Source organism: Bombyx mandarina, chromosome 04 (assembly GCF_030267445.1).
Source record: "Bombyx mandarina strain Sakado chromosome 04, ASM3026744v2".
NCBI lineage: Eukaryota > Metazoa > Arthropoda > Insecta > Lepidoptera > Bombycidae > Bombyx > Bombyx mandarina.
In genome coordinates this window covers 3,354,559-3,379,925 of record NC_143211.1, presented here as the reverse complement: position 1 = coordinate 3,379,925, position 25,367 = coordinate 3,354,559, and the positions used below count along the sequence as shown (strand labels likewise).

Here is a 25,367-nt window from a genome sequence, read left to right as displayed (position 1 = left end):
AATTAGACATCGTTTTTCGAGAAATATGTAAAATCTGAGGAAGCCATCAACTTGATTAACCTATACCTCGACTGCAAGTTGCACTTTTTTAAGTATTGCATCTCTTTCTAACAGGGTGGCCACGCTTTAATAAATGTGATTTTATTACACCCACCTAAAATTATAGCGCCTTGTGCTACTATACTGTTTATTAAATTTTAGGTTATTTTTATTTTAATAGTAATAAAATAAAAATTTCTAAAATTGTTAAAAATATCATAACTACTTAGAAAATTTGCGGTGTCACTTTCAAAGATGCTTAATTTTTTCATAAGCGCTCTATTTTTGACAGCAAATAAAGTTAACTTGACTCAGAGTGCTCGCATTGGCGTTGATGGGACCCATCTTCGATCACTCTCTAATATTCTCTCTCTCTTTACTGGTGAAAAGTGAGACCTTAGAACTTATGTCTCAAGGTGGGTGGCCGCATTTACGTTGTAGATGTCTATGGGCTCCGGTAACCACTAAACATCAGGTGAGCCGTGAGCGTATCCAACCATGTAAGCAATAAAAAAAAATAAAAAAAAATCATTGCGATTCATTGCCAGCATTTGTGATTTTAATCCAAAGGGTTCATCTTTAGTTTTGGGTTATTGAGCTATGCAGGATTATTTAGCTCCCTGGACTGGGTCAGTTAGTAATCGGCTACGAATCATTCTGAGTTACCTGGCGTCTCGTTTCTCATTAAGCCGGACACGAAATGTAAAAAAATTAAATCGATAACCTTTTGATTATTTTGATGTTACAAGAATTATAGTATGAATGCGAATATATCGTTTACAGAAATGTAAAATAAATATACATAATAAATAAATATTGTAATGCAGATTGAATTTTCGCCCGCATGACGGGTGGTATTTACATTGTGCTCTAGTCTTATCGGATTACAACTGACCCGAACTATTTACCGATGTTCCTATTCAGCCTATATATTGAAGTCAAAATAATATCCCAAAGTTGATACAAAGAAATAGACACATTAATTCTTATAGGGAGAGTCCATTCATAAATTATTAGTAAGAGTTTCCAAGACCCTTCGGATCACGTCATAAACTGGCTCATAAAAATTCACAGTCTTCAATAGCGTAGAACTTGTCGATAATAATAAACGATGCCCATAAAAACTTCTTTCAAGCGTTTTGAGGTTATATCCACTGTTATCCAGGGGGAACAACGCACATGCGCATCGTTAATCCTGTCTTTGTCGTTCCTCGAATATTAAGCGGTGAATGACAGCGACGGCTATATTTCTCTACGGAACGTTATGATTATTTACAGTTTTTATGTGTTTTGTAATATCGACTCTAGTGCTCTAGAAATAAAGTGTATATTTATAGGTGTAATCTTCATTTGGTAGTGAAAAGGGATTTTATTTTCCTACACTTCAGTTAGTTAGGTTCAGTTGCGTTTGGGTACATTCAGTGTTAGGACGTTGTAACGTTCTGGTTCGAAATACGAACGTCTGAGTTTGAGCGACACGTGTCTTGGAAAAAGTGAGTTTTCTTTGAATAAAAATGAAATTCTAAATTTAAACTTTCTGCTGGTTAGTTTCATGATTTTTGTCTGTAATGTTTTTTTTTAGATTTGACTTTTTTAAACGGAGAATGCGATAAGTGTATAAAGTGAATTGTGGATGTTTTTAAAATTAATTTTAATTATTTTCCATAGTCCAACTTATTAATTTAAAATTTCAGCCAAATATGTTTAAGAGAGCATTTTATTAGAACGAAATTTAAACGAAACAAACACGCCATCGGTTTGATTACAGTCAAATTGATACTCTAATACAATAGCAAAAAGATGAAAATAGTTTGAAATGTCGTTCCCCTTTAGTGTTCATTATTCATTTGTCATAAAGTTCCCCTACGCGCGGCTACGGCATGAGTTTTCTTTTGGCAGTTTCCTTCACATGAGGAACTCGATTTGTAAACAATTTATAGGGTGACAACATATTAGGGTGTTCTTGGTCAAGGGTTCCGTCGTTTGTATTTTAATTTGGTTGACAGTCTTTGCTTGTGGACCATGATTGTTCTTTATATAATCGGTATCAGATCGTAATAAACAATATTATTTGTAGATAACAGAGCATACTAGTGTTTGAATATCGAATATCTATGAATATCCGATAATAAATATACGTATATCCGAAAGCAATATTCGGTTTTGTTTTTTCGATTTTCTAATTAAGTTTTAAATAATCGTTGGCTTAATTAGAAAAGTATCGAAGATTTCGTAGTTAAATATAATCAGCAATACATTCAGTCTGAAAAATAAAGAGTTACGGATTCTTCAATTATATTGATTGCACGCGTTGTTAGAATTTAAAGAACTTTTAGTATGTAGTTGCTAGGCTAAATACCTTGACCGGGCCGTGATTAGTTTTAAATCATATTTTTCATTTGTAATTTAAATATTAAGGACATAATATCGAGGGGTGGACATAATATCCGTAAACGGATTCCCCAGCGTTAAAAAAAAAGGGTAGGTAGGTGTAATAGTCTTGTCTATTTCAAGCCGCGTCGTAGCCACGGCTTGAAGATTGAGACAGCCGGATTACAATTGGCTTAGACTGTCACTGTCGATCCAAGGTGGGTGGCGGTAAATACACTGTAATTAATGTCTATTGGATTTCGTAATAGTTCGGAAATCTCGAAACTTTAAACGGATTTTTATTGTATTATTGTATTTTCATATGGTACTGTAATAAAGTGAACACGCATCCATAGTACAGTACTTCACAATTTATATTAGTTTTACGACAAATATGGTGCGGATAAAATATACAATTACTCATATAACATTTTTTTTTCTTATCGGAAATATCCGCATTTTATTCATACGTTTTATTGTTGCACGTCCTTATTTAGATAAAGCGCTCTGTAGTTACCAATAACAATGAGTTTATGTACTGTACTTTATCGCGTGATAACGTTGTTACTTGTACATTTACGATTTGTATAATGAATTATTATATTTCCTAGTGGTCCCGCAGTAGTTGAAATCCAACTATAATTAATTGAAATTGTAAGTTTGAACATTATTATGGTTATGTTGTCAAAGACTATTATACTTCTATAATCACAGATTTCGCCAAAACACATTACACTATAAACAAATAATATTAAAGATAAACAATATTATTAATCTATTCTTACTTTGAGCACAGATTTTAAGCAATAACAAAAGTTTGACAGTAAACAAAAAGTGTATATATTGTGTGTGTGTGTGTGTCAAATACACCATAGTGTGTGTAATGTTTTTTTATTGATTTAATGTATTATTAAAATAACATATTAACATTCTGCACTTCTTCTCTAGATTCTCTATAAGTGTGGGAAATTTCATACTACTCCGTCCGCGCAATTTTCGTAAAAAGGGGTACAAAGTCTTTGCTTCACGTATTAATATATAGATATTTAGGCGCGTTGTTCACTTCAGTATTTCTGTAAAATATGGATCGACAGCAAAAAAAAACCACAACCAAACAGGGTTTGCAATGTCGATAAAAAAATAGTTATTGCGTTATAAAATACTGTGTTCACGCAGTAAAGAGGTATCGGAGCGTTAATTAGACAAAATATGATGCAATTATGAATAAATCAAACAATCTTTAATGCGAAGAATGTTGCCGAGAAAACAGTGTCGCCCAAAACACGTCATTTCGGATCCTCCCGATCCACTAACGGTGCTTTTAGGTACCTCAAGCACCGTTCATCGTTCTCGTTGAACCAGTCGCTTGCGACGAAGGGCTCGACAAGTAAATTAGCCCACAGACACAGCCCATTGAGTTTCTCGCCGGATCTCCTCAGTGGGTTGCGTTTCCGATCCGGTGGTAGATTCTGCGAAGCACGGCTCTTGAAAGGGTTCGTGTTAGCAATGTCGTCAGATTTGAGCCCCGTGAGCTCACCTACTAGTTAAGGTTACGCTAAAATAGCCTCTCAAGGTCATCAGCATAGGTAGAAAAAAAAACAGTACCTACTGTTTCAAGTGATCCCTAATATATAAGACAATGGTATGTCCATGTATGTCCAACTTGTACGAAAGGACTTTGTTTTTCTCTGCTTCTCGCATCACACGTTCCGTCGGTAGCTTCATTAGGATTCTTTGAGATTATTCCGTTGTATTTACCGAAACAATATCACTCACAATCCGTGTCTATAGATTTGTTTTGTTATATATTAACGTACGCTTTAAAACGTATTATTTACGTCTGCGGTGATTCAGACACTAAAAAGTGTACTATTATTTCACACACTAATGCCTTAGTTCCTAAAGTGGTGTATGAGGATCCCTACGGGAGTCTGGACAGGTTGGCGTGACAAAAAAGAAGGGGTTTCACAGTTCCTAAGCGGGGAAATTTATTTGCTATCGATACTATATTATTTGTTGTCATGCCATCAAGTATAAGCGTGTGAGTGTTACTGCCTCGAAATGGGAAAGTGTGGTTTTACGAACAAAATATTTGATTTTCGCTGATTGGGACAGAGACACACATATCGATGCCGTCATAGATAACCGAATTATTATAAATAAAGGGGATTCTACAGACGATGATGAGGGTGATGACGACGATGCCGACAATGAAATATCGATTTCGGCTAGTAATGATGAATAAGTTCCATCTTGATAAAAATATCATGTAATATTATCTAATTGAATTTAAAAGAAAAAGTTTTATAAATTTTAATTTGATGCTAATCCTTTTTCTGTCAAAACGATTTTAATTTGTTCGTTATAGTAATCGAAGATCAATATCGTCGAGTATCAACTATAAGCAGTACTTTACTAGTAGACACTTGATTATTGACATCTGTCAAATGGGACTTCGTAATTGGAATAGAGTTAGCGGTCTATGTGAAAAAAGTCTGGGAAACTCTGGTGTAAAGTGAAGACCGTGATGAGTACTCGTTAAATAATTTCGCTATCGCAAATGTAGATAGCCGCGCCATTTTCAAAACCAATCGAATATGACATACGCCCAAACGAATCTAAAGGCAGGCTACGAAGCTACCTTAAAATGATTAGTCAATGTTATTAAAATTAAGTCAATTTAACGCTACTGCCATTACAGTTCACCATTAAGCTGATGGTTATCGTTTAACGTGCGTATCTACGAGCGCACACTCGTCTGATATAATTAAACTTGTTAAGCTCCCTCGTCTATGTGACTTTACGACGGAGTTGTACGTGTGCGGTATTATCGATCGTTCGATATATTATAACGTGTAAACTGGAATGAACTGATTTATTTCAATTTAATTTCACGAAATGCTCATAATGGAAATGTTCGTTGTGAAATTGGACTAAAGGGTTTTGTAATGGGAAAACATAACTTTATAATGTGTTGTTTTTTTTGTTCCATATATTGTTGGACCTTTTAAAACCCCACTTAACGATGCGTGCGCCAAGCCTCAGTCCGAAAACTACGGAGAATATCTGTCAAGGCTTTAAATTCCACATGACCACGACTGCTCTGCCAGGAGTAACCAACTATGATGATAATTGTTGGTCAATTCTCTTTTTTTCCGTACCTATGCTGATAGCCTTGAGAGCCTATTGCAGCTTCTCCTTGACATATAGACGTGTAGGTGAGCTCACGGGGCTCTAACCGGGAGTGTTGCTAACACTGGCCCTAGCAAGAGCAGTGCTTCGCAGAATCTACCACCGGATCGGAAACGCGACCCACTGAGAAGATCCGGCGACAAACTCAGTGGGCTGTGGCTATGGGTTATTTCACTCGTCGAGCCCTTCGTCGCTAACGACGGGTTCTACGAGGACAGTGACCGGTGCTTGTGGTATCTAAAAGCACCGTTAATTGATCGGGAGGATCCGTAATGATGAGTCTCTTTCGACTTATTTGTGTTTTATAGAACCCAATATTCAATTATTTTTTTGTTCAGATAAGTAACAACTCAATATATATCTACATACATATAACTAATTAATCTTGGAATTGGAATATAAATCTCATCGTCTTAGATGAAACCATACACACGTAAGTCTCGTGAGAACGAAACAAGTTTTTGTAAAATAATGTATACCTAAGAAAGAGGCCGATAATTTTCGAACATAACACGAAAAATATCTGACGTGAAATAAATAATTTTCAATTTCAGTTTCAATTTATCAACTCTACTTGTTTGATTGTAATTAAATTGTTATTGTACTATAAACTACAATAACATAGAAATATCGGACAATAAAAATCAACACACAATGAATGCCATAGATCCTCGTCAATTCACCACAACTAGTCACAACTAAAGGAAATTTAAACAAACTTAAAATTTGTTGAAAATTTCGTTCATTTAACTGTGTAAGTGACACATAAAGAGATTGATAAATTAGTTACCAAGTTACGGGCTTTATTCTGTCTGTAATTTATATCTGCCTATTGACATAATTCGTTTTGCCAGTGGAATATACACTAGCTAATCGAAAATATAGGCTGAAGCTAAATTTCAAATAGTATATTTAATTTTGTAATAAAATATAGTATACATTTTCTTTTTTTAAATGTCGAGTTATCCCGAATACATCACTATGTGTATGTACTATATCGTGGGTCTTCCGTTAGAGGCCCCCTTTTCTTGAAGTCTGCTTCATCGCAAGGGCTATCGTATCTACTGAAATTAAATACATAGTAGAATATATAAAAGAATCCCACAAAATAGTTTCGTTGATAATGGTTTTTACGAAGAAATTTTTGGACGCATTTTGTGTTTCAAGTTGAAAAAAAAAACCTTGACGGAATGTATCATTTAATATTAATAGTTTCGGAAACAAACAGAAAATACACCCTCACGCAATAATAATATGATGGATATATCCTTAACAAGAATGGACGTTCATTGCTCATATAATATTTAACTAGATCCTACCCATGGCTACGCCCGCGTGGTCAAGGAAAAGTGCTAGTGTAGTTTCCTGTGGGAATGAGATGTTTCTTCGGTATAACAAGTAGCTTATATAATTCTCCTGACCTAAAACTATCACCATAAAAAAGGTCAATCCGTTGCTCCAATTCCGTGGCTTCAATTCGACGTGAAAGAGAGACAAACAAACACACTTTCACATTTGTAACATTAATAAGTACATATGCGCCAACCCTAGCTATAACAGACTCATACGTCACACTACTAGCTGCCAAAAGGATGTGGATCCAGAGGTAGAAAGAGACAATCGATGAGCATTGTCTTTGTAGAGCGCTGTCTCTCTCGCTCGTGTGACGAGATACGAACCGATTTTGGACGATGAGTATAATTTTCGACGCGAAATGTAGTAATAAACCTACCTATAGTTTATTACCTCGTGGTCATCCTGCTGCCGGGACTCATTTCGCCTGTTTACTGAGGCAATGAATTCCGTAGTGATATGTACAGGTGTAGTTTATGATTCTGTCGTGTATTGTACTTTGACGAATTGGGATGGAGTTTAAATACATATTATTATGTATACTAAGTGGTTCTAGATCGTGTTTGTTGATTTGGTTGTGGCTTTTGCGATACTTCTCCGTATCTTTGGTACTGTGCTTAAATTCACATAAGTTTTTTTATTTATTTTTATTGCTTAGATGGGTGGACGAGCTCACAGCCCACCTGTTAAGTGGCTACTGGAGCTCATGGACATCTACAACGTAAATGCGCCACCCACCTTGAGATATAAGTTCTAAGGTCTCAAGTATAGTTACAACGGCTGCCCCACCCTTCAAATCGAAACGCATTACTGCTTCACGGCAGAAATAGGCAGGGTGGTGGTACCTACTCGTGCGGACTCACAAGAGGTCCTACCACCAGTAAAAAAGTGACAACTTCTTGTCTGTCGCATCTTGTGGATTGCGAGGAGGAGGACGTTGACCTTCTACCCTTTCTTGTACCACTTCATTGTTCCAATGAGCCTTCGTTGCGGATTATGTTACGTCTTTACGATTCGCACTAGATCATTCGACGAAAATCATTGGTTGATGCGAAACTTTTTTAGAATTAAGACGTTACTGAACAGTCCTTTTTGTCTATCATATCTTTGATGGATCGTCTATGTTTCAGTTATTCTATAGCTTTTAAAAAAGAGTTGTGTTCTGAGGAATTCCTCGAAATGATCGCTTCGTCTCTTCGCCACCACCAGAGCAAAGTTTATTGATTTAACCTAGAATAGCTGTGTTTCGTCTACATTGCGCTTTCAAAGGCCTTTTTTGTCACGTACCCTCCTTTGGAATAAACTACCCTCCACAATGTTTCTTCAAAACCAGCTATGAGGAGAGTCAGCAGTAGCATGCTACCACAAGCACCGGTCATCGTCGTCGTCGAACCCGAGTTTCTCGTCGGATCTTCTCAGTGGGTCGCGTTTCCGATCCGGTGGTAGATTCTGCGAAGCACTGCTCTTGCTAGGGCCAGTGCTAGCAACACTCTGGTTTGAGCCCCGTGAGCTCACCTACATGTTAGGGTGAAGCTGATATAGTCTCGCAAGGCTATCAGCATAGATAGGAAAAAAAAGAGAAAAAAGCAGCATGCTATTTGGCTTTGCTGATTGCTGATCTTCATCAGTATCGATGCCCAATCACCAATAGATGAGCAGTACGCGCCGCCTCTGCTTAAAATTGAAATTGAAATTTAAAATAACGTTCACGTTAAAGAAATCATAAAATCTAAAATAATTGTGATTTTAATTTTCGGTTCTCTTTTAATAAAGTTGTTAAAATAATGTTATTCCAGTATCTGAGAAACCATTTAATTTTTTTTTATAGAATTATGAGAAAATTGATTCACTGGATCGACTTTTCAAATTTAAGCTTATCAATGTCAATATTGTTTGTAGGCGACAAAAAGAAAAACAAATGAAAAAAGCTACTGAAATAAAAAGGAAAACAATTCTTTTCACTCCGTTCTGTTTAGATATGCGCAAAGGTATCCATTAAAGAAAGTAACTTTTTAAAGAGCTATTTATTAGATGTTGCCGGCTCTGAAAATTCCCTAGAGGTGAGAAGCGAGATTACCTCTTGGTTCGCGTTTTAAAAAACGATTTGTATTAAATTCTAATTGAATACTTTAAGGATAAATGTGTAGTGCTGTTAAATGTACGCTTTTTATGGCTGCTCTTAAAAGATGTAGCTCTTAATCTGGGTGCTTAGCAAGTAATTTTTTTTAATGTTAAAGATTTAAGTAATGGCGTGGTGCCCTAGCTTTGATATTTGTGCAATTCTTTGTTTATTTAAAAGCTTTTTTATTTTTTTTTATCCATTAAAAGAAGGCATATGGCCTATTCGATCAAAAATTTAAAAAGTCATTTTTTATTTAACGGTTATCATAAATAAATTTATGGATATTATATTGAAAATCGTGTATCCATAATACATATATCCATAAAAAAAAAATCCATAACGCGTGATCATATAATTTCAAAACAATTATCGAAGAATTCCGCAGTAATCTATATATTAATACGTGAAGCAAAAACTTTGTATCCCTTTTTACGAAAATTGCGCGGACCGAGTAGTATGAAATTTTCCACACTTATAAAGAATATAGACAAGGAGTGCAGAATGTTAATATTTTTTAAAATTATGCCTAAAAAAACATTAAATCAATAAAAAAAACATTACACACACTATCATTGTATTTGACGCACACACGCATGCATACTATTTATTTTTTGTCAAACTTTTGTTCTTGACGTCTGTGGTCAAATTGAGAATAGTTTAAATATTGTTTGTCTGTATTAATAATTTTCTATAGTGTAGTGGCGAAATTTGTGATTATAGAAGTATAATAGTATTTGAAAATAGAATCATATTAGTGTACAAACTTACAATTTCAATTAATTATAGTCGAATTTCGACTTCTGCGGGACCACTAGTATTGCTTAAAGGACACAGAGATATTTTTTTTTTTTTTTTTTTAATTGAGTTCTACGTCGTTTTGACTGATGTCTCCGGCGGGAACCCTTTGCTTATCGAGATGTAAGAAAACTCTGATGACGTATTTTCCTTTTCTCGTTTAAAACGTATAAGAAGAGTCCTCGAAGCTGGTTGCTTGATGTCAAATGTTTATACAAAATACCATGGAAACGATTATATTATTCATTTTTAGTTGGTAGTAGTCATTTTGTACCTACTGCTGGGAGGGCGGTATTGCGCGTTGGTTCTTTAGAAATGTTTCAAGATAGTTATCGTTTCACAGAGTTTTAATATTGTACATATTGCTTTTTTATATACTGATATATAAATAAATAACAGGGAACAAATCACGCATGGTCATACGGCCCCAAATTACGATTCCCTGTGTTATGGGCACCAGAAACTGACGTACATATTTATAGACGTTTAATGTGTATATAGGTTTACTGGTGGTAGGACCTCTTGTGAGTCCGCACTGGTAGATCTCACCACCCCGCCTATTTCCGCCGTGAAGCAGTAATGCGTTTCGGTTTGAAGGGTGGGGTGGCCGTTGTAACTATACTGAGACCTTAGAACTCATATCTCAAGGTAGGTGGCGACATTTACGTTGTAGATGTCTATGGGCTCCAGTAACCACTTAACACCAGGTGGGCTGTGAGCTCGTCCACCCATCTAAGCAATAAAAAAAAAACTTAATTATGTTTTTACATTCAAGCTAGCACAGACTTGAAAATTTTAATTGTCGAAATCAAAATTCAGTCCTACTAAATATATTTGTGAGTACACAATTATGTACATATTTGCTTGACACAAATAGCCCGGAGTAGTCGCGAACGATTAATTATCAAACATTAATTAATACGTATGTACATTAGTTCATTATTATTTGTATTATAAGTTTGAACTAGAGTATTTCATTTAATTGTTTACTGTTTTTTTAGCTAAATATTATTGTTAAGAAGTTCCTTCCTACCGAGGCGTGTTTTAGTGAAGCTGTCATTCATCCTGTATTGAAGTGACAGTGGTAAAACAATGGAGACTTCGACTTCATCCTAGTTCTGTGTGCTTACTGTGTGTTAACTCATCTTTGTATGGAGTTGGAACGTTTGCTTACGTTTGCCGCTAGGGGCGCTGTTCTAACTTTAACGCTATCGAGAACGTTAAATAACTCGCAATAAGCACACTGACGTCACAGGTCTCCGAGAATCATTCAAAATCATGCGAACCGTGACCCCGTTCACCAGTCTAAACCATACAAACAATATACACTCTTCTACTATTTCTTTCGTTTGATTGCTTCGTTGGTTGGTAGCAGTGCCATGATATCATGAACTGTTAGGTGATCTGACGGTCTCCCGGAGTCCGCTGGTAGATTCCTGATCGCATTTAACATCTTTCCTAAGGGTTTTTGGTTCGAAATTTGAGTTTTCAGATTTCATAAACAGAAGAAAAATCCAGGGGTCCTGACTACAAAAAAAAAGTAATTTTTATTATACTGGCATAACGTGAAGATAATGACGATTAAATGTCTTGAACATTATAAGAGAGCAACGAAGCGATAAAATTTAATTGGATATGGATAATCTGTGGTGATCTAAAACTACGCATCACGTAACAAAAGCGTGACAAGATTACCCCGGCCATTGCGGTGTAATAGAATTAATTACGAAAACGCACTAAATCTCTTTGAAATCTCTGAATGAAACGAAACGGTTCAAGAAATTCATAATTAAAAACCCTTTGCATCATTCACCAAACGAACTCAAAGGCTGGGACCATTGAATAGACCCGGCGGCCTCAAACTAGGTATTAATTAAAAAATATTTTCCCTCAGCCGAGACGGTTGTCAAAGCCGTCGGGAACGACTCTTCACGGGAGGGCATCGGCAAAGAAACGAAACTGCCGCCCCACCAAGAACCCAACATGATAGTCGGTGAGTAAAAGCTTAATTCAGTTTTCATACATATCGTCCGCCACCTTTAGTACTGAAGTAGTTTAACTAAAAAAAAAAATTGTTTTATACTATGCACGACTTAAAAATATGCATTCTTCCTCATTTTTCTGTTACCTACAAAATTAAGCAGTCCCTTTTATTTTTGCCAAGGACAAAGTACTCTTTCCATAACTTTTAAATCAAGCGCATACCTTAAAGTATGAAAAACGGAGAACAAAAAAATTAAAATTCTTCAATTACATTTTTGCATTTGGATTATGCCACTTCAATTCTAAACGTGCGATAAAGCTATGATAAGCTAATAATCAATATGTGTAGGTTACAAACTAAAAAAAAAGTCTAAATACCAAACCGAATTAGCGACTAATTTTATATTTTTTTAATCCACATCATACTGGTCAGGATATTAGAGCGAAGCTAGTTAAACAATCAGTGTATGGTCATCGGTCCATGATGCGAGTGCAAATTTTCATGTTAATCCTTGAAGTCGGTGATAATGACGTACCTTCAAAGATTGTGTTACATACAAACAAAAATGCATAACAAGCTAATAATAGAAAATAGGTTAAAAACCTTGGTTATTGTTTAAATTATAGACTGGACTCGTGGAATGTCTAATATCAACAGTAATTTACGGATTAATACATTTGGCAGTGATAGACAGAATAGAATGATAGTATATCGGTTATTCGTATGAGCTTACCCCCGACAATCGAATTGTTATATATACATATATTTATTGCCTATATGGATGGACGAGCTCACAGCCCACCTAGTGTTAAATGGTTACCGGAGCCCATAGACATCTACAACGTAAATGCCGCCACCTACCTGAGAACTCATATCTCAAGGGAGATGTATTCTCAGTAGTCATCTCAGTATAGTTACAACGGCTGCCGTATCCTTCAAACCGAAATGCATCACTGCTTCACGGCCGAAATAGGCAGAGTGGTGGTACCTACTCGTGCGGACTCACAAGAGGTCCTACCACCAGTTATTGAAATGAAACTTCTTTATCGACGTAGGGAGAAAAAAACGTATGTAACGTTTTTCGGTTACGCGCCATCTTAATTTCTTCCGTTACGCGCCATGTTTATTTTATTTCTATTTAGTTTGTTATCAACAGATGTCGCTGCACGTAAATTCAACAATTCCTGAATCGCGGTGACGAGATGTTACACAGTTGATAGACGTTCTCGAATTTCTCTTGCTAAATCATACCTACCTGGCATCGGGATACCGTGATCATGCAGGCGGTTCCCCCGGGGTGCGGCTGCTCCATTGCACTGCGGAGTGATTGACCCTTGCGATTATTTGTATATTTTATAAGTTTCACTTCTACCGTGTGTGACTTGCACACACACACACATTTTGTTCGTATATTAATTAATCTATCGCACGTTATGTAACTGAAGCGATCCTTCAAAATCAATTCTGTAATCCAACTTATTAATACAAGTCAGAAAGTTGATTTAGGTACTGGATGTAATTTTACATACATGTCTGCTCATCAATTATGAATTTAGAGGTTCAACTTTTCGTAAAGTTTACATGTACCTCATATTAATTAAGTTATTTAATGTTCTGTGTGTGTGGAGCGGTTCCGGGAATAGAAACCGGGAAAGTTGAGGATGTCACTTTTAAAATATCTATACTTATACTTATTACTTATAAATACTTATCTATCCACTAATGTAGGCCCATTGACCGTAATTTGATTATAACTACTGATACCGCTAGATTTCGTTATTGTTTTTGTTTTTATATATCATTATGTAAATAACGGCAATATTTATTAAGCTTAGAAATACTTGACCGTTTATTAATAGCAGAGTTCGTGAATACGCAATGGAATGCCCAGTAATCTGGCCCACACCTTCGATGCGACGGTGGACGTGACATTCGATTCATATTTATCTTACATTGCGTGTTATTTTAAAATCATTAGTAAAATAATGTTTCAATCGTTATTCAAGTTGTAATCTTGTTCGCCATATTTGCGTCAATTTGAAATAATGAAAACGTTTTGATTTGATGAAAACTGCTTTTTCGTTTTAGCTTTGTGTGTTTTTGTAATCGAGCAGCGCTAAGGTTCGTTGACATTTGAATATTGCGATCACGTCTGAATTTGGTAGCGTATTTCTATTTAATAATATTTTTCATTATTATTGCTTATTTGCATACAGAAAGGCCTCACTATCTTGAGGTCTGGCAGTTTCCATGACTGGCAAATTACCATTATAGTAACACTGAACAATGTCTCTTGTTTCTTAGCAACGCTAAAATTTATCAAAATCATTCGATTGTATTATTACCTACGGTACCTTTAGTAGTCGATACAAAAGCGGGCTATTCATTCCGCTAAATCAAGAACTTGCCTGTTTTGTTCTGTTGTTGATTTGTGACAGAATCGAGAAAAGATTGATTGAAATTTTGAGTATGTACAGCAATTTCATTCATATTTAATCAATTAGACTATAGTGGGGTACCGTCGTTTTCAATTTTCCTGCTGCAAAATAATTGTGGGCGTTTGGAAGGTTCTAGAGCTATGTTTTTTTGCTCTTTACAACCAACCTAGCTTACGTTTCGTCTGGTTTTAAATGTTTACCGGTGGCCACTGAGTTCATAACACGAATAGAGCCACCCATCTTCATATATGAGGTCGAAGTTATAGTTTCTACGGTATTTTTTTTATTTCCTTTGCAGGCAGACGAGCTATTATCACGTAGCAGGTATCACAGCATACAATTATATATAGTATAATTTTAGTGGCATATTCTCTGTAAGAACATTATCGTTTCTCAGTAAGTAATAAAAAAATATCATTATAAAACTCATTAAATTAGAATGTGAATTATTTATACGTTCCTACATTTTGAGGTTTAACATCGCTTACGCACTTAAAGGGTACACAGGTGTTATGCCTTCCAGGATTAACTACTTTGGTGTAAACTTTTCAACGAGCTTTTCGTGCTTATTTCCATCATAATACTTTACGGCTTATATTAAGAAAAAACGATTAGCTTAAAGAGATCTCGTACTGCAAGGAGACATGTTTCGTCCACGGACGTTTTTAAATAAACATAAACTTTAAGTTTATATTTAAGCTTTTAATGATTCAATAAGATACAACCAGACGATGACTGAGCTTTGTTCGGTTTTTTTTTTGATAAATTGTGTTTTTTAGAAATTATATTTAAATACGAATTACATATTGATCATTTTCTTGGTCTAACCTTAAACCAAACACTCATTGGCTTCGGGTGGCTTAACAACGCCATCTGCTGAAATAGTTTTAGTGTTATTGTGTCTTTAAAGCAGTTAGTTGAAATTATGAAAAATAGTATTATTATTCGGCAATAGATGTCGGGAAGAGTCATAAAGTTGATTATCAATAAAGTTGATTATTGAAATCACGAATGAAATTACATTTTTTGAAAATAAATCGTAGCTAGATTGATATATCGCCCCCGAAATTCCCTGTATACTAAATTTTATAAAAATCGTTGGAGCCGTTTCCGAGATTGAGATGATATATATATAAGAATTGCTCGTTTAAAAGTATAAGATAAAACATTTTTTTTCTTTCTTTTCATCTATCGTTCGTCGTCATAGGGCTCTTTTTATTTAAATTTGAATGAACATCACCCTTGTGGAATGCTTAACGACGATGGGAAAGATCCTCCACTGAGCTGGTAATATTGCTCGGTAGACCGACGGTCCGAATGTTGTTCGGAACTTGTATATGCTTGTATGCGAGCTTATCTTGAAAATGTCCTAAGCGAGATTCAGGCATCTGTCAAATATATTGTGTTCTGTGATGGCTACCCGCCACACGCTAATCGGTGAGCGAACACTAAATACAAAGTATGAGCAACGTCTGCAATCATAAAATAAAAATGAAAGAAAGAAAAAAAACGAAATCTAATTGTTAATGTGGTTGAAAGTAAGTCTTTGTTTGCGAATATCAAAAGAAATACTAATTAAATCAGATTATGAATCCATAAAGAGAACAGCCAATTTATGATAAGTACCTACTTTTATGTACCTCTAGGTCCCGAAAAGAATTTCACTATATACAACTATTTGATCTAGAAGTGCACTCTTACCAGCTTATTCAAGTCATACTCTTCTCTAAAAGCTTAGTAGAGTAAGCACGAAGGTCAGAGGAAACGGCATTGTCGGTTTTGTACCCGGGCGGTGAAGCGACGGAATCGGGTACAGGCTGTCCTGTGAACTGGGGCGAAGATCCGCAGATCGAAAGGATGAAATGTCCGGGGTGCTCTCTCATCAAGCGACCAGCAATACCCTGGACATACAAACCGTCAATCACGAATAATCGGTATAAATCTTTTAACACCGGATGGGGATAGAGCTCTTTTCCTCTGCCGTGTCTAGAAAAAATTATGTTTCGTTTTTTTTCCGGCCTTAACTTTATTACTGTTACGCGCTAGGGTTCAGGATAAATAAAAATTATATTGATTAAAACTATAGATTTAAACTATAGATTGAAACTGTATAACACTTAGAACACTTAAAACACTTAACGAATGCTTTAAAATTCTCAATTCACTTCTTCCGGTTCGCTTCAGGTGATCCGTTCGCTGTTTCGCTTCGAGTAGCTCCGACTATTAACTCACTGCGTGTCATCTCTGCAACGCTTTTATAGTCGATACAACATCCCTAGATTTATCGAGAACATTCTGGACAAGTCGAGTAGCTTCGATGCGTGTTTCCGCTATCTGACGATAGATGGCGTTGTTCTAATCGGTGTAACATTACAAATTACTATGGTAATATGTGACTAAATATTCATTACAATGAAATAATTTGTTATCTGACTATTGCTATCTGACGTTGATTGTAGCTTAATGATGTAATGTAATCACACGAGGGAAGAGATTATCATGCTTCGATAATGATAAGACGATATAATTGGAATTATTTTGGATACAAAAATTATAATAAGAATTTTTGTTGCTTAGTGAACTTAATGAATGAGCTGATGTCGTGATCAGTGTTCAGTGGTTATCGGAGACCATGAACGTCAATATGTGAAAATCACACCCAATTTGAGACAAAAGTTCGAAGAGTCTCTCCCGCCCTTGAACCCTTGAAACTGGTGGTAGGACCTCTTGTGAGTCCGCGCGGGTGGGTACCACCGCCCTACCTATTTCTGCCGTGTAGCAGTCATGCGTTTCGGTTTGAAGAGTGGGGCAGCCGTTGTAACTATACTGAGACCTTAGAACTTATATCTCAAGGTGGGTGGCGCATTTACGTTGTGGATGTCTATGGGCTCCAGTAACCACTTAACACCAGGTGGGCTGTGAGCTCGCCCACCAATCTAAGCAAGTGATGAAAGTAGGCAGAATGGTGCTCCTCACCTTTCCAGTAATCTTGCTTTCAATTCTTGTTTCTATTGCTTATAATCACAATTGATTAGTTCTGCACCGAAACGACAAAGGTGTATCGTAGCTAATGCATATTGAGTCGATGGATCGATTTTTTTGGAAACGCCACACAAACCCGCCAAATTATAATTTACGTAATTACTGGTGGTAGGACCTCTTGTGAGTCCGCACGGTTAGGTACCACCATCCTGCTTATTTCTGCCGTGCAGCAGTAATGCTTTTCGGTTTGAAGGGTGGGGCAGCCGTTGTAACTATACTGAGACCCTAGAACTTATATCTCAAGGTATGTGGCGCATTTACGTTGTAGATGTCTATGGGCTCCAGTACCCACTTAACACCTGGTGAGATGTGAACTCGTCCACCCACTAAGCAATAAAAAAAACGAAGCCCTTATCCGAAGGAGCTATTATTGGGAATCCGTTCTTTAATCTAAGCACTGCGTATATCACGGTATATCAGTAGGACACATTGACAATGTTTAAATCTGTTTCAGACATCGTCATCCCGTCGCTGCTGATAGCGGCCCTGTTCATCGGAAACGCATTCATCGTACTCATCATCTATAAATACAGGAAACGGTCAGTTGTTATTGTAGTGTACGGTACTTACATTGTGTGCCCATTTCGAGCACTTCCAAACGTAGATAAGTGATGTCGCGGCAATATACCGGCAGTGGTGTTTTAGATCCACTCGTTTACTTCGATAGGACGATGCGTTATGACAACAGGCTTATCGTGGCCGCCGCTGATAGTAGTCAGCTTAATTCGGCTTATTCAGGAGCCAACCATCGTCGGCGCCTTAAACATGTTTTTACGGATCCAATCTTCTTCTTATCAGCACACACAGACGTCCACTGCTGGACATAGGCCTCCCCCAAGCCTCGCCACAAAGACCGGTCCTGCGCTGCCTGCATCCAGCGGATCCCCGCGAACCTCGATAGATCGTCGGTACATCATGTGGGAGGCCTACCCACGCTACGTCTTCCGTCGACGAGCGAATTAACCCATAGACAGAGCCCACTGAGTTTCTCGCCGGACCTTCTCAGTGGGTCGCGTTTCCGATCCGCTGGTAGATTCTGCGAAGCACTGCTCTTGCTAGGACCAGTGTTAGCACCACTTCGGTTCGAGCCCCGTGAGCTCACCTACACGTTAAGGAGAAGCTGACATAGCCTTTCAAGGCTATCAGCATAGGTAGGAAAAAAAGAAAAGAAAAAAAAAGGCACAGTGAAGACTCGTGTCCAGATGCTCGGACACTTGGTCTCTCCGTCTTTTTTGGCTCCGACCTCTGGATTGTCTTCCATCCACTTACCCATCACTATGAGTCTCTCCAGATATATAACAGATATATAAATATATAATGATGTCCAGATATATCAATCAATATCAATCAAGTAAACAAGATTTAAAACTGTTATTGATTGTTTTAAATCACCTTGATAACGTTTCACAAACTGGAACTATTCATATGTTTTCAGCTTATTATTTAACATTAAATATTATTGATAATTTAACTTGCTTCGCTTTTGAAATAGGTAGTGGATCTGGTTGACTCATAATAGCACCACAGATTACAGTTGTGGAAAAGAATTATTGTAAATTGTTTACTACGTGATACTGATAATACTATATAGTATGATACTATGATACTATACTAAGTATAAAATAATAGGTAAGGTTCTAGGGACCTTTGTTTTCACTGATGGGAGAACTCAGCCACCTTTTCCCAGAAGGTCTTGGCGCGGGCTTTCAGTAAACCGAGCCTGAAATTAGAGAACAACCTCTAAATACATATTACTAAGTACTATTAAATTAAATATAATTTTCTTTGTTTTCAAGTATAAATCAAACCATTCCATTATGGACTATTTAAAATACGAAGCGGCAATTATGAGTAGGTAAACGAAACTCTTTGTTAATGTAAAAATATAAAAAATTGATTTGTAATTATTATTAGTTTCTGTACAAAATATGGATTGGACGCTAGTTGTTTGTAGAAAAATATGAATTGTTAATAGATTGGTCGTTTTTGATTCGATTTTTATTAGCTAGATCAGTATGTATCAGTATGCACCAATATCAAGACAATGTTTGACAACTTGCACACGTATTAAATAGCAACGACAAAACAATGACTTTGACTGAATATCCAGATAAGAGTTTAAAAAAAAAATTTTACACAGTAGTCCTTTCATCATTCTATCAATGTCAGCCGTTTATTTAATTAATAATTTATATAATATTATTATTATTTCTACAATCTAAGTACAATATATCTCTGAATACACGTTCGGTTTACGGTTTTTTTATTGCTTAGATGGGTGGACTAGCTCACGGCGCACCTGGTGTTAAGTGGTTACTGGAGCTCATAGACTTCTACAACATAAATGCGCCACCCACCTTGAGATATAAGTTTTAAGGTCTCCGTGTAGTTTCAACGGCTGCCCCACCCTTCAAGCCGAAACGCACTACTGCTTCACGGCAGAAATAGGTGGGTGGTGGGTGGACTCACAACCGCATTGATAGATAAGTCTTAAAAGTATTCAAAATCGTGGCTACATTCATGCTTCGAGTTGAAATCATAAAAGTATTTTGAGGTTATTTATAGGATCTAAAAATGACATTTGAGTTATATGTATACAGAGTATATAAAAATAATGGCTGATTGATTAAAGCCAGTGACGACGTCATCTGACAAACAAAGGCCTAACGTATTTCATTATTGATAATTACAAAATTATTGTTCATTAATAATTGCTCTTCTACAATCAGCTAGATTTTTGCTTTAAAAGGTTTTCCAATTAAAGAAAATGAAACTAATCAATGCCCCAGTATACACGTCACTTTAAATACGATGCCAAATCATAAGTAAATAACAGCAAGATTCAAAAACGAGCATCGGGGAAATTTCACTAAAACGTTCGGAATCAAATGAACTTTGCGAATTTCAATATTAAAACCGAGTCGGTACACGTAGGGATACCTGCGTCCGATGAATAAGAAACCGCGGATGTAGTCGCTCGTGATACAATTACTGAGAAAATTAATTATGATAATTACACACCCCTGTCTGTAGCCGGATCGAATATGACAGACACCAGACGTTGAAAATATTGTAATTTTAATTAATGTTCTTACACACACTCAAATGTTTGTTCTGCAATGCTCAAATTATGATTTATTCAACGTTTTTCGTTGTTTTTTTTTAATAAATTACACTGACTTGGAAACAAAGTCCTTTAAGCCAAATCAGTATCCCTGTTTCTTCACCACTTAATTTCACATTATTTATATTGAAATCACTGTGTTTTTAATTAATTTGTATAGGAGTAGGAAGCACTTTGGGTAGTTTAATAGCGGCGGGAGACATTATTAGATAAAAAATTTGCACGTATCACTCGTGAAAACTAAACGATGCATATTGACTTGGAGACACTTGAACGATAAATGGCTTATGTCACAAATATCATTCGAGTTGCAGTATGTTGCAGTTTTTACTGGTGGTAGGACCTCTTGAGAGTCCGCGCGGGTAGGTACCACCACCCTGCCTATTTCTGCCGTGAAGCAGTCATGCGTTTCGGTTTGAAGGGTGGGGCAGCCGTTGTAACTATACTGGAGACCTTAGAACTTGTATCTCAAGGTGGGTGGCGCATTTACGTTGTGGATGTCTATGGGCTCCAGTAACCACCTAACACCAGGTGGGCTGTGAGCTCGTCCACCCATCTAAGAAAATTTAATCTAAAAAAATGTACATCTGTCATTTCCTATAATATTGAATATTGCTTTTTTCTGTTTCAGTTTGATATTTTTTACAGATACCTTAATAATGCTTGCGTTATTTACATAGTGCTTACGCAGTCCTAAGTAACGAACTAATTCTCAGTCAGCACATAGGTCAATTGTCTGGCTCCGAGCCGATAAGGCCCGACGCAAATCATTAAAGAGACTATCGGAGTTCTAACATTATAATTGGGACTGTGAAACGTTTGCGTCATAGATTGATTAGGTGCAAAGCGTGAATTAAGCCGACACAAACCGTTCTAGGCATTGTTTTTGCCACGTACCATACCGTTATTGAATTAAGTCCTCGGTATTTTTATTGCTATGACGGGCTGTGATGTTTTAAATGAGGTATGACTATAGGAAGTACTTACAGATTAACCCAAGTTGTTCCATAGTGCACCTCTCTATATCGCGGCCTCAATTAAAAAAAGAATTGCAATCGAAGAAGATTCCGTAAATACATATAATTATATGGAGTTCTTCAGAATGAATAAATAATTGAAGACTTAATTGCATTTTCTGTTATGTAATAAAATAAAAAAACATTGAAATCCTTTAATCTCTTAAAATTAATATTAAAAAAACACATGTGGCACTCGCGGACTGCGGCGGTAATTCATAGCGCTATTTCATAGCGCTATTTCATAGCGTTTTTTATCAACTTATGCAATTATAATTAGACAATAATAATTTAATATTAAAACAATAATAAAATAAGACCACGCTATATTTATAAACATTTAAAAAAGCAAACATTAACTGTCCCCTTCAGTTTCATAAGCTAGACCGCGCGAGAGAGAGATGGGCAGACTTTTCATGATGCGCGTGCAGTGCGACGTCACGCCGCGCGCTTTTTCATAAACACTACACAAGCGCAACGCGTGAATGTGTTGAACGCGAGCGACATGGTAGGCGGAGTGGGGGGTGTTAGGTTTAATTTTCGTTACGGAATTTCTTGCTTCGGTCGCCGCGCTCAAAGCCCGCAATAACAGCTATGCAATAGCTTAAAATTAAACAGTAAACAGTATTAATGAACTATACAAAACTGAACTCTCTTTTCACTAAATGTAAGACTTCACTACATAACACTAAATTACACTGAGGAAACATCCTTTTTTAAAACTAAAGTGTTTTAAATAATAAAGGTTTTTCTTTACATACATTATTGATTTTATTACGGCGCGAACCGAGCAATATTGCAACAAATATCTGGCGTCTGTTAGTACCTATTGTTCGAAGCTGTCTCCGTAACAAAGTTTCACAGTAATTCAATCACGGCGTCTTTATCCCGAAATTTTGTTTATCTCGATCTTAGATAATGCTTTAACTTCGTTCATTACCCTCGTCCTTTAAGCCTAATCCGATTTAATTAACAACGAATATTCGTAGTAACTCTTTGGGTTTTATTGACTGTGTTAAACTCTCCTCGAATGTCCAGTCTCGAACGGACCCTGTCATTATTTATGTTCTAGTTTCGTTATTTGTGATGTAGTTTTCGAATTTTGGCTTCCGTTGGAAATAGTGTTTTATTTACACTAGTTAATTTAATTTAAATTGAATAGATATATAATACCATGGTAACCGACATAGCCCAAAGGATTGCGACATTGAAGTGGCAGTGGGCAGGACACATTGCTCGCAGAACGGATGGCCGTTGGGACCAGAAAGTTCTTGAGTGGCGGCCGCGTACTGGAAGACGTAGCGTGGGTAGGCCTCCCACAAGGTGGGCTGACGACCTATTGAGGTTCACGGGGATCCGCAGGATGCAGGCAGCGCAGGGCCGGTCTTTGTGGCGAGGCATGAGGGAGGCCTATGTCCAGCAGTGGACGTCCATGGGCTGATGAGAGAGAGAGAGAGAGAGAGATATATATATCAATTTGTTTTGTTTGTTTGTACATCTGTTAACTGGAGTGTCTGCGGTTCTTGTTTATAACAACACTTATATCGCTCAAAAAATATTTTAGGTTAGACAGTAGATCAACGATCTCACTATTTGTGGAGACTCAAACATACACTCTGCTGCCATGAAATAAACAGATAAAATTATTTGGTGCACAAAACGAACACGTGTCTATAAAATTAATGATGTTTGAAAGAAGCTTATCACGCATAAAAGTTGATTTATTCTCTTATATGTAATACGCTAGTCAGACAATGACTTTAGTACTTTTTATATTTATTATTATTACCATTGTCTAGAGCGGCGCGTGACTTCGATCTATGTTGAATCACCAAAAGCTACTGCAAAATTTATTATGTATAAATAAATTGGATTGTAGTATTGTAGTATACCCTAAACACGTTATTACGGATCATTCCGATCCATTAACGCTTTTAGGTACCTCAAGCACAGTTACTGTCCTCGCCGAACCCGTTGCTTGCGACGAAAGGCTTGACGAGTAAATTAACCCACAGACACAGCCCACTGAGCTTCTCGCTGGATCTTCTCAGTGGGTCACGTTTCCGATCCGGTGGTAGATTCTGCGAAGTACTGCTCTTGCTAGGGCCAGTGTTAGCAACACTCCCGGTTTGAGCCCCGTGAGCTCACCTACTAGCTCGGTGAATCTAGAATAACCCTTTGAGGTTACTAGAATGGGTAGGGAAAAAAAAAGTAGTGTTATACTAAGGAAGGAAGGGATTGTAGTATTCCTTCGTAATTACCATTATCCACGTAATTGTATAAAGATTTATTTGTATTAAATATTTTAATATTTTCAGTAGCTTAGCATTGTGCCCTTGGCATTGCGCTGATGTCTATGAGCCACAACCATTGGTAACCACTCCCCATCAGGAGCGCCGGCCGTACGCTCGTTTGCCTATAAGGAAAAATAGCACTTTATAAAACTGCTGTATTAATTAAAATGTCCGCTCTCTGATTTATTATTAATTTTTAACAGGAAAAACGACGATTTGGAAGACGAATTCAACACCATTCCATTAAACGGAAACGTGCACAGCGCGGGATATGCAGTTTAGTCTCCAACACACCAAATAAGTTCACGGGAATCGCAAATAAACGATAACAAAAAAAAATACCTTCACTACATAGCATAAAACAAAGTCGCTTTCTCTGTCCCTATATCCCTATGTATGCTTAAATCTTTAAAACTACGCAACGGATTTCGATGCGGTTTTCTTTAATAGATAGAGTGATTGAAGAGGTAGGTTTATATGTATAATAACATCCATTAAATAGTTGAGAAATCTATAATAAATTACAGTTTCCGAAGCGAAGCGAGGGCGGGTCACTAGTAATATATATTTAGCGTAGAACTGAAGAAATCTATCTATATATATAAAAATGAATCGCTGTTCGTTAGTCTCGCTAAAACTCGAGAACGGCTGGACCGATTTGGCTAATTTTGGTCTTGAATTATTTGTAGAAGTCCAGAAAAGGTAGCTAAATACGAAAATGCTCAGAATTAAATAAAAATAACAATTTTGTTTTTCCTTTGATGTTTCCCCCGTCGGACGGGATTCCTTTTGTTTATTTTAAGTTTATTTTAAAAAGTGCTAGGTCTTTTATTTATCGATTGAGGCACTACGAAGTCTGCCGGGTCAGCTAGTCGTGAATAAAATAGATTCGCTTCTTAAATTTATAGTAGGCGTCAAACAAACGTAACGATTTGCGATTCCCCGTCAACTGTAACTGCTGCGATTTTCCGTCACGTCGCCGGACTGCCGGCGGCCTTACGATTTTAGTTACCCTATTTATTTGTTAGATACCTCGGACGAGTCGTCAACGAGCGAGACGTAGTTCGTTGAACTCTGTAATCTCTAGAAATTAAGCAAGGACTGATATTAATATTGAAAATACTCCCAAAGTGTTTTAGTACTAGAGCTCTCGTTTTGTTTTTGCACCGTCTTAATTTTCAAAGTCAATTTTAGATACTTAAGTCGGCTTCGTATATCTTGTATTGTATGGTTCCGTAGATGTATTTATTTATATTAGTAATATGTTGTTGATGTTTAATTTGGAACAATTTGTATTCATTCGACGAAGTACGTGAATTCTGTAATGAATAAATGCACCTTTATCTTTCACTGTCGTTTTATTTCACGTTACCTAAAAAAATATTAAAAATAATAATGAATAAGCAATATTGAATGTACCTAATTGTTGAAATAAACTAGATTAGGTTTGTTTAATCCTTCTAACAGCCGGTAATGGTATATTAAATTTAGGAAAAGAGAATTTTAAATAAATATTTATCGTAACGATTAGTAACTTTATTATTTTTTTTCACGGCAGAAATAGCCAGCGTGGTGGTACCTACCCGTGCGGACTCACA

At 36.6% G+C, this 25,367-nt stretch overlaps 1 protein-coding gene and 1 long non-coding RNA gene across 2 annotated transcripts in view; both read left to right on the top strand.

Annotated features, from left to right (window-relative positions):
* LOC149503077 (uncharacterized) overlaps positions 1–25,117 on the top strand; it is a 193,578-nt gene extending 168,461 nt beyond the window's left edge. The window contains exon 2 of the long non-coding RNA XR_016325830.1: positions 24,472–25,117. This is a non-coding gene — a long non-coding RNA (uncharacterized LOC149503077). The remainder of the gene's footprint in view (positions 1–24,471) is intronic.
* The window catches only part of LOC114249128 (uncharacterized), a 132,266-nt gene extending 107,149 nt beyond the window's left edge, over positions 1–25,117 (top strand). Inside the window, exons 7-9 of the mRNA XM_028182600.2 lie at positions 11,766–11,864; positions 17,790–17,874; positions 23,973–25,117. Coding sequence (XP_028038401.2) covers positions 11,766–11,864; positions 17,790–17,874; positions 23,973–24,051 — 263 coding nt within the window. The 3' untranslated portion in view covers positions 24,052–25,117. The remainder of the gene's footprint in view (positions 1–11,765; positions 11,865–17,789; positions 17,875–23,972) is intronic.
* Positions 25,118–25,367: the final 250 nt, after the last annotated feature.